We start from the raw sequence: 10,052 nt of genomic DNA on the forward strand, positions 1-10,052 counted from the left end.
GGCCGCCCTCAAGCCCTATCCCCGCCGGCCGCCGCCTGGCCCGCGCTAGGCCCGCCCCCCCCCCCCCCCCGCCCCCCCCCCCCCGGGCGCCCCCCCCCCCCCGCCCCCTGCCTGCCCCCCTTCCCCCCGGGACCTGCCCCCACTCCCCTGGGACACGGCACCCCCCGCATCGCTCCCCGCACCCGGCCCCACCGTCCCCCGCCTTGCCCCCGGCGCCCCGCAGCATCCTCCAGGTTGCCCCAAGCACCCCGGAGCGTCACTCGGATTGCCCCGAGCACCCGGGAGCATCCCCCGGACGGTCCCTGGCACCTACCCCGAGCACCCCCCGCATTAGTCCGGGCACCCCGGAGCACCCCCCGGCTCGCCCCAAGCATCCCGGAGCATCCCCCGGCTCTCCCCAGCCCGGCCCCGCCGCTCCAGCCCTACCTCCGGGGGAGATGCTCAACGTGATGGATTTCTCCTGCCCGGACACGCTTTATTCCAAATACGAGGAGAGCTGCGAGATGAAAACCGGAGATCTGCAGGGCTTGGGGCAGCCTGAGCAGCAACTTCTGGCAGAGGCCGATTTCCTCGGAGGTAAGGGCAGGGGGGAGCTGGGCAAGGATGAGGGACCCCGCTGGGAGCGATGGCTGCAGCCAGGAATCGGGCAACTCCCCCTCCTCTGCCCCCAGCCTGCTCCCAGCCCTTGGCTGGGGATTCAACAGCCCCCCACTAGCCCAGGGTGGGGGTCCTGGGGGTCCTATTGGGGACGGGGGGTGAAGCCCAGGGCTCCCTGTGCGATTCTGGGGATTCGGCTGGGATGGGGACCTCGCAGTGACGCAATCTCAGCCTCCCACTGTTCCCCCGTATCCCGCCCCCCTCCCTCCATCCCTGCATCCCTCCATCCCTCTAACCGGTGTCCCCTCTGCATCCCCAGGTGAGCTGCTGGGCGCCCCGGTGAGCGGCGGAGCGGTGGATTACTCCCTGCTGGGCAGCCAGCCCTCCCCTTCGCTCAGCTACACCGGCAGCTTCTTCATCAAGGCAGTACCGGAGCACCCCCAGGACCAGGAATCCCTCTTCAACCTGATGTCGGGGATCCTGGGCATCTCCCCCTTCGCCTCCTCCGAGGGTCACCAAAGGCACCTGGATGCTCTTTACCCCTGCCCCGAAGTGGCTCAGAGCCAGCTGGACCTTTACGCTGCCTGCCAGCCCGAAATGAACGGATCCACCCAAGCCCCCTTCCCGGAGCAGAGCTACAGCAGCTTCCCCACGGCGGAGGGTGCTCAACCCCTCCAGGCACAACCCACCTTAGGAAACACCTCGCAGTGCTTCTTCCAGCCCAAGCTCCTGGACAACAAGCAGGACATCAAGCTGCCCCCTGCTTCCCCGCCCTTGGACAAGTATAAAGCCTCCTGTGCCCAGTGGGAGCCTGTCACCCAGCATCAGGCCTACTTGCCCACTGGCTACCATTCTCCCGAAACCTTCCAGGCTGGGGAGGGCAGCCAAGGGCTGTTCCACCCACTGGGCTCCAAGATGGAGAACGTCTTGTCCGTCAGCTGCCAGTCGGAGCTCGGCAGCCTGGCGGAGGATGCTGCCTGCTTCAGCACCCATCTGGGCTTCAGCTGCGAGCCAGAGAACTTCCCGGCCCGTGGGGACTTTGCCGACACCAAGATCCACAACCTCCCTCCTCCATTAATGCCGGAGTTCGACGCCTCCCTGGCCCAGCCCGAAGTCCTGCCAGGTCTGATGAGCTCTGCTGAGCTCCTCCATCCTCACCCCTCGCCCTCCATCCCCCCCACGGACTTTTTGGGCCACCCTACCTCTTCCTCCATCCCTTCCCTGCTGCCCACCAACCCTCCTGCCTTGCCCGCCGAGCCCAAGAAGAAGACCCGCCGGACCAAGTGCTCTTCCAAATGCTTCTGCCCAAAACCCCACGAGAAGGCTTTCGCCTGCCCGGTGGAGAACTGCATCCGCAGCTTTGCCCGCTCGGATGAGCTCAACAGGCACCTCCGCATCCACACAGGCCACAAACCCTTCCAGTGCCGCATCTGCCTGAGGAACTTCAGCCGCAGCGACCACCTCACCACCCACATCCGCACCCACACCGGCGAGAAGCCCTTCTCCTGTGACACCTGCGGCCGCCGCTTCGCCAGGAGCGACGAGAAGAAACGTCACAGCAAGGTCCACCTGAAGCAGAAAGCCCGGACAGAGGAGAAGCTCAAAGGTTTGGGTTTCTTCTCAGTGGGTCTCTCCTTTGGGACACTGTGAAGCCACCACCTGAGCGCTGGGAGACGGGCGTTTCCCGAGGTCCCCTGAGCATCTCACGGGAGAGCCGGGGTGGGAATATCCTCCTGGGGTGGCCCCGGAGAAGACGACGACGGCAGATTGGGCCGTGCCAGGGAGGAGAGGGGCACGCAGGAGGCAGAGGCGATGCTGCGGCGCTGGACCACTGGCTGCGGAGGAGGGATATGGCAGCTCCGGCCACCCGGAGCCATCTCCAAACTGCAGGGACTGAGTCATTTTTATAGCTCCTGTTCCAAGGAGGGGAAAGGGAAAAACTGTGTACAGAAAGAAATCACCACTGAGATTGTTTCTTTGTTGTTTTTTTTATATATATACCCAAACCTACGGACGTCCTGCGTTTGTAGTGACCTGGCTGTGATTTCCCTGGTGGGCATGATGCTCCCAACTGGTTATTTACTGGTCAGCACGGTCGGGGGCTGCGGCTGCACCGGGCCTTTCTCCCAAAGGAGAGAGATGCCACCGGGCTCCAGCAACTGGTGCGTAACGGTCCCTTTGGAGAGGTGATGTCATTATTAATTATTATTATTATTATTTTCCTCTTTGTAAAAAGAACACTAGAAAATTGTGTCTATTTTTCTAATTAAAGATTTGAGCTAATCTAAGTCCTTGCTGGGGTTGCTCTCTGCCTTTCACTCCTGGGTAACAGTCCTCGCTGGTGGTATTTCTGCTGCGTTTCTGACCTGTAGCTGCTGCATATGGGTAAAAAGGTGCTTAAATAATTAGTAGGGAGAGAAAAAAATTCAATCAGTGCAGTGGGTGGGTTGGTCACCCTCCTCCCAAGCACCCCCAAATGCCCAGGGTGGGTGCCTAATCCTGGGAGAAGCGTCTTGTACTGGGACAGAGAGGGGAAAGGATCCCCACTCCCCAGTGGTGGGAGGACCTCTGAGAAGGGGGGTGTGCCTCCAGGTTTATTCCGGTGGAGCTGAGCCCTGGAGAGATCTGCCCCACCTGGAACCAGACCCACAGGGTCCACTGCAGGGACCCCAAAGCCCAGCCCAGACCCCCCACCTTGGGTTCCTGGTCCCCCGTGGGGTGTGGAGCCGGCTTCACCCACAAGAAATGGGGTGAAACACAGCCCTGCTCCTCATTTTCAACCTGGCACATTCCCAGGGCTGGAGGAGATCCAGGCACCATCAGGCAGAGGCAGGCAGGCAGGATGTGTCCCCCTGTGAAGCCAGGAGGGAGAGTTTTCTCCCTCCCTTTCGCTATTTTAAATGGCAGAGAGATGCTGTTTCCCTTCTCCTGGGAATGCCCAGGGGCTGGGTGGCACAGGAGAAGATGTTGCACCCTGGGGGGTGCCACCGACAGCAGACCCTCCTTCCTCTGGGGGTTAAAAATCAGTTTAAAATCATGCAAGCTCCAAATCTCGTGCTTCTAACAGGAGATGCTCAGGCAGACGGGGCACACCGGTTGTTGGTTTCAATTAATCAGCAGGAGAAGGTGCCCGTGGGAGCAGGGGGAGCTGGGCAGCGAGGACGGGGCAGCGTGTCCCTGGCTCAGGCTCAGCAGTTATCATGGGTGCTCAGGCATTTGGGGCATGGTCAGCCTTTTCTGACAGAGAGGGAAACGGAGGCAGGGGAGGGTCACAGCTGCCAATCTGCTCTCTCTGACTGATTTTGTCCCCTCCACCATCCCTGGAGAGGGGAGATCTGCTCCCCAACCGTGTTATGGAAGAAAGGGGGTTCTCCCTGCCTCATCCCCTCGTGTCCCCCAGCCCTTTGCTGGCACATGGACTGGAGCATCGCAGGACTAAACCCCAGTTATACCATTATCCCAGCAAAATCCACTGCCCCACACTGGACTTGCCATGACATGGGAGGACCCTGTGGAGTTGGGGTGGGGACATGGGGTTCTGCTAGCAGGGATGGGATAGGGAAGGGTCAGAAGGCAACCTCATTGAGAGGGAAATCCTAAATGTCCCCTTAGACCTGTCCCTAAGAGTTCACATCTCTGATGGCATCCAAGGGTGCTCATGCCTCTCAGGTGAGCACCCACCAGCCCCCAGCACCGCTGGCCCCAGCAGCTGGACCATCCCATGGGCATGGGAGCCTGATCCTGAGCAAGGACCACTCCATGGGATGCAGATGGCCCCAGGCAACAGAAAAAAACCCCTTTTTTTTCTGGGGAGGACACCCCAGGTGTCATTAATAAGGACCTCAGCACCCAGGTGCTTCCACTCATTGGAAGGAGGCCATTGTTTGGGCAGCTCTCCACGGGATGTCAGCTCTTGCTGGGCAGTAAACAGCCCTGCTTTCCCCCGTGCCGCTGGCCATGCATGATGCATGAGCCCTTTATTAATACCCCTCCGAAAGTGCATCTATTATTGATGCTGAGTCTGAAAGCTCTGGGAAGGCACCCAGGCTGGAGCCTTCGCCCTCTGGTCCCCTGGCCGGCGTGCTGAGGGGGGGAAGGCGGGGGGGGCACCCATGACAGCAGCTGTGAGCATCTGCTTCTGGAGTGGGATGGGACTGAGCACACGTGCTTGTGTTTTTAGGAGAGGAGGAGAACTTGCACCCTAAAACCTGGGGCTCCTCAGGGATGGGGATAATCTTCACCCCCAGGCCGGCAGCATCCTGGTCCCAATGCTGCCATCTTCCCCCGTGTCAGCATCAGAGACAAGGAGACACATCAGTGGTGGATGCCTTCGGCGCTGGTGACCAAGCTGAGGTGCTCGGGGACAGGATCAGGACCAAGCCAGGGATTAAGCCAGAGTGATCAGGGACCAGATTAGGACTAAGCCAGCGACCAAGGCAAGGTGCTTGGGGACCAGCTGGGGACCAAGCCAGGGCACCCAGAGACTGGATCAGGAGCAAGCTGGGGACCAAGGCAGGATGCTTGAGGACTCAATGAGGACCAAGCCAACGATTAAGCCAGGGTGATCAGGGACCAGACCAGGACCAAGTCAGAGACCAAACCAGGGTTCTTGGGGACTAGCTGAGGAACAAGCCAGGTGCTCGGGGACCAGAACAGGACCAAGCTGGGGTATTCAGGGATTGTTTCAGGACCAAGCCAGGGTTCTTGCAACCATGGGTCCAACTCAGGATGGGGAAGAACAAATGCAGGTCCCCACACTCAGCCATGCACCCCACCCCAGCTCTACCTTTTGGGAGGATGCTCCAGGGGGGTCCCAACCAGGAGCCTGCCAGGGGCAGACGATTCATGGAGGTGGGGGAGAGGAGGGCAAGGGTGGGACCGGGGGGCAGAGAAGCTGCAGGATGAGGCCGGCGGGCTGCCGCATGGCAGCAAGGCCCGGCGGAGGGCCCGCGGTGTTCGTGGGGAGACAGGCAGAGGGAGCTGTGAAGGAGGAAAGCGGCAGAGAGAAACGGTCCGGGCTCAGGCTGCAAAGGAGGAGGAGGAGGCGGCTGCCAGCGCTCGCCCTCCCTCCTTCCCTCCATCCCTCCCTCCCTCGCCCCTGCTTTTGCCATGCACTGCCCCCCCTGAGCCCCGAAGCCACCCGGGGACCCGCCATCCCCAGGGTGCCCAGCAGCCTTCGCTCTCCCACCACCCCCGCCGGGGCCTTCAGCCTCTTCTCCCTTCCTCCTCCTCCTCCTCTTCCTCCACCTCCTCCTCCCGCAGCCACCACCCTCCCTCCTTCCCCAGGGCCTGGCTGGCATGGAGGTGCCGGCCGCAGGGAGCCGGATGCTTCCCGCTGCTCCTGCCTCCTCCTCCCCGGGTTGCATCCCTCCTGCCGGGCATCCCTCCTCCCCGACAAAGCCCTGAGCGGCTCAGCAGCCTCCTCCTTTGTGCACCGGGGCGGGTGTGCGTGCTCCGTGTCCCCCCCCACCCTCCATAGCCCCCCGGCTCGGTGGCGGCCGGCGGGGAAGCGGGAGAGATGCTGCCCTCGCCGGAGGAGCCCAGCGCGAGAGCTCGGCGGCCAGAAGCAGGTACGGGGGGAAGCGGGATGCTGCGCCGGGAGGCGGTGGCTTGTCCCCGGGCTGCTCCTCACCCACGGCCGTTTTTTTTATATATATACCCAAACCTACGGACGTCCTGCGTTTGTAGTGACCTGGCTGTGATTTCCCTGGTGGGCATGATGCTCCCAACTGGTTATTTACTGGTCAGCACGGTCGGGGGCTGCGGCTGCACCGGGCCTTTCTCCCAAAGGAGAGAGATGCCACCGGGCTCCAGCAACTGGTGCGTAACGGTCCCTTTGGAGAGGTGATGTCATTATTAATTATTATTATTATTATTTTCCTCTTTGTAAAAAGAACACTAGAAAATTGTGTCTATTTTTCTAATTAAAGATTTGAGCTAATCTAAGTCCTTGCTGGGGTTGCTCTCTGCCTTTCACTCCTGGGTAACAGTCCTCGCTGGTGGTATTTCTGCTGCGTTTCTGACCTGTAGCTGCTGCATATGGGTAAAAAGGTGCTTAAATAATTAGTAGGGAGAGAAAAAAATTCAATCAGTGCAGTGGGTGGGTTGGTCACCCTCCTCCCAAGCACCCCCAAATGCCCAGGGTGGGTGCCTAATCCTGGGAGAAGCGTCTTGTACTGGGACAGAGAGGGGAAAGGATCCCCACTCCCCAGTGGTGGGAGGACCTCTGAGAAGGGGGGTGTGCCTCCAGGTTTATTCCGGTGGAGCTGAGCCCTGGAGAGATCTGCCCCACCTGGAACCAGACCCACAGGGTCCACTGCAGGGACCCCAAAGCCCAGCCCAGACCCCCCACCTTGGGTTCCTGGTCCCCCGTGGGGTGTGGAGCCGGCTTCACCCACAAGAAATGGGGTGAAACACAGCCCTGCTCCTCATTTTCAACCTGGCACATTCCCAGGGCTGGAGGAGATCCAGGCACCATCAGGCAGAGGCAGGCAGGCAGGATGTGTCCCCCTGTGAAGCCAGGAGGGAGAGTTTTCTCCCTCCCTTTCGCTATTTTAAATGGCAGAGAGATGCTGTTTCCCTTCTCCTGGGAATGCCCAGGGGCTGGGTGGCACAGGAGAAGATGTTGCACCCTGGGGGGTGCCACCGACAGCAGACCCTCCTTCCTCTGGGGGTTAAAAATCAGTTTAAAATCATGCAAGCTCCAAATCTCGTGCTTCTAACAGGAGATGCTCAGGCAGACGGGGCACACCGGTTGTTGGTTTCAATTAATCAGCAGGAGAAGGTGCCCGTGGGAGCAGGGGGAGCTGGGCAGCGAGGACGGGGCAGCGTGTCCCTGGCTCAGGCTCAGCAGTTATCATGGGTGCTCAGGCATTTGGGGCATGGTCAGCCTTTTCTGACAGAGAGGGAAACTGAGGCAGGGGAGGGTCACAGCTGCCAATCTGCTCTCTCTGACTGATTTTGTCCCCTCCACCATCCCTGGAGAGGGGAGATCTGCTCCCCAACCGTGTTATGGAAGAAAGGGGGTTCTCCCTGCCTCATCCCCTCGTGTCCCCCAGCCCTTTGCTGGCACATGGACTGGAGCATCGCAGGACTAAACCCCAGTTATACCATTATCCCAGCAAAATCCACTGCCCCACACTGGACTTGCCATGACATGGGAGGACCCTGTGGAGTTGGGGTGGGGACATGGGGTTCTGCTAGCAGGGATGGGATAGGGAAGGGTCAGAAGGCAACCTCATTGAGAGGGAAATCCTAAATGTCCCCTTAGACCTGTCCCTAAGAGTTCACATCTCTGATGGCATCCAAGGGTGCTCATGCCTCTCAGGTGAGCACCCACCAGCCCCCAGCACCGCTGGCCCCAGCAGCTGGACCATCCCATGGGCATGGGAGCCTGATCCTGAGCAAGGACCACTCCATGGGATGCAGATGGCCCCAGGCAACAGAAAAAAACCCCTTTTTTTTCTGGGGAGGACACCCCAGGTGTCATTAATAAGGACCTCAGCACCCAGGTGCTTCCACTCATTGGAAGGAGGCCATTGTTTGGGCAGCTCTCCACGGGATGTCAGCTCTTGCTGGGCAGTAAACAGCCCTGCTTTCCCCCGTGCCGCTGGCCATGCATGATGCATGAGCCCTTTATTAATACCCCTCCGAAAGTGCATCTATTATTGATGCTGAGTCTGAAAGCTCTGGGAAGGCACCCAGGCTGGAGCCTTCGCCCTCTGGTCCCCTGGCCGGCGTGCTGAGGGGGGGAAGGCGGGGGGGGCACCCATGACAGCAGCTGTGAGCATCTGCTTCTGGAGTGGGATGGGACTGAGCACACGTGCTTGTGTTTTTAGGAGAGGAGGAGAACTTGCACCCTAAAACCTGGGGCTCCTCAGGGATGGGGATAATCTTCACCCCCAGGCCGGCAGCATCCTGGTCCCAATGCTGCCATCTTCCCCCGTGTCAGCATCAGAGACAAGGAGACACATCAGTGGTGGATGCCTTCGGCGCTGGTGACCAAGCTGAGGTGCTCGGGGACAGGATCAGGACCAAGCCAGGGATTAAGCCAGAGTGATCAGGGACCAGATTAGGACTAAGCCAGCGACCAAGGCAAGGTGCTTGGGGACCAGCTGGGGACCAAGCCAGGGCACCCAGAGACTGGATCAGGAGCAAGCTGGGGACCAAGGCAGGATGCTTGAGGACTCAATGAGGACCAAGCCAACGATTAAGCCAGGGTGATCAGGGACCAGACCAGGACCAAGTCAGAGACCAAACCAGGGTTCTTGGGGACTAGCTGAGGAACAAGCCAGGTGCTCGGGGACCAGAACAGGACCAAGCTGGGGTATTCAGGGATTGTTTCAGGACCAAGCCAGGGTTCTTGCAACCATGGGTCCAACTCAGGATGGGGAAGAACAAATGCAGGTCCCCACACTCAGCCATGCACCCCACCCCAGCTCTACCTTTTGGGAGGATGCTCCAGGGGGGTCCCAACCAGGAGCCTGCCAGGGGCAGACGATTCATGGAGGTGGGGGAGAGGAGGGCAAGGGTGGGACCGGGGGGCAGAGAAGCTGCAGGATGAGGCCGGCGGGCTGCCGCATGGCAGCAAGGCCCGGCGGAGGGCCCGCGGTGTTCGTGGGGAGACAGGCAGAGGGAGCTGTGAAGGAGGAAAGCGGCAGAGAGAAACGGTCCGGGCTCAGGCTGCAAAGGAGGAGGAGGAGGCGGCTGCCAGCGCTCGCCCTCCCTCCTTCCCTCCATCCCTCCCTCCCTCGCCCCTGCTTTTGCCATGCACTGCCCCCCCTGAGCCCCGAAGCCACCCGGGGACCCGCCATCCCCAGGGTGCCCAGCAGCCTTCGCTCTCCCACCACCCCCGCCGGGGCCTTCAGCCTCTTCTCCCTTCCTCCTCCTCCTCCTCTTCCTCCACCTCCTCCTCCCGCAGCCACCACCCTCCCTCCTTCCCCAGGGCCTGGCTGGCATGGAGGTGCCGGCCGCAGGGAGCCGGATGCTTCCCGCTGCTCCTGCCTCCTCCTCCCCGGGTTGCATCCCTCCTGCCGGGCATCCCTCCTCCCCGACAAAGCCCTGAGCGGCTCAGCAGCCTCCTCCTTTGTGCACCGGGGCGGGTGTGCGTGCTCCGTGTCCCCCCCCACCCTCCATAGCCCCCCGGCTCGGTGGCGGCCGGCGGGGAAGCGGGAGAGATGCTGCCCTCGCCGGAGGAGCCCAGCGCGAGAGCTCGGCGGCCAGAAGCAGGTACGGGGGGAAGCGGGATGCTGCGCCGGGAGGCGGTGGCTTGTCCCCGGGCTGCTCCTCACCCACGGCCTCCGGGGAGCAGGGGGACACAGCGGGGACAAAGCCCCGCTGGCGGGAGGTGAGGAGGGACCCGCTGCAGGTGCCGGGGAGGGGGGTGAAGCGTACCCCGCCTTTTCATGCCCACCTCCCACGAACCCCCTGTGCTTCATCCTCAGCAGCCCTCGCCC

The 10,052-nt window shown here is 61.3% G+C and overlaps 2 protein-coding genes and 1 long non-coding RNA gene across 4 annotated transcripts in view; 2 read left to right on the forward strand and 1 right to left on the reverse strand.

Moving 5' to 3' along the window:
- LOC106902904 overlaps positions 1–780 on the reverse strand; it is an 11,352-nt gene extending 10,572 nt beyond the window's left edge. Inside the window, exon 1 of the long non-coding RNA XR_001414611.1 lies at positions 427–780. This is a non-coding gene — a long non-coding RNA (uncharacterized LOC106902904). The remainder of the gene's footprint in view (positions 1–426) is intronic.
- Positions 184–2,835, forward strand: EGR4 (early growth response 4). Its single transcript, XM_014966737.1, has 2 exons — positions 184–576; positions 917–2,835. The coding sequence occupies exons 1-2, from the start codon at positions 438–440 to the stop codon at positions 2,245–2,247; spliced, it is 1,470 nt and encodes a 489-aa protein (XP_014822223.1). The 5' UTR covers positions 184–437; the 3' UTR covers positions 2,248–2,835.
- Positions 2,836–9,295: 6,460 nt separating this feature from the next.
- The window catches only part of FBXO41 (F-box protein 41), an 18,897-nt gene continuing 18,140 nt past the window's right edge, over positions 9,296–10,052 (forward strand). For both annotated transcript variants that reach the window (XM_014936093.1, XM_014936095.1), the window contains exon 1: positions 9,296–9,825. The gene's annotated coding sequence lies outside the window, so the exon portion shown is untranslated. The remainder of the gene's footprint in view (positions 9,826–10,052) is intronic.

The sequence above is a fragment of the Calidris pugnax genome, unplaced genomic scaffold, assembly GCF_001431845.1.
Source record: "Calidris pugnax isolate Ruff unplaced genomic scaffold, ASM143184v1 scaffold14, whole genome shotgun sequence".
NCBI classification, from domain to species: Eukaryota; Metazoa; Chordata; class Aves; order Charadriiformes; family Scolopacidae; genus Calidris; species Calidris pugnax.

Bases quoted from the DNA above. Each gene is read 5' to 3' on its own strand.
- EGR4 (XM_014966737.1), top strand. From the start codon at position 438: ATGCTCAACGTGATGGATTTCTCCTGCCCGGACACGCTTTATTCCAAA. The intron at 577-916 runs GTAAGGGCAGGG...CTGCATCCCCAG, and splicing joins AGAGGCCGATTTCCTCGGAG to GTGAGCTGCTGGGCGCCCCG.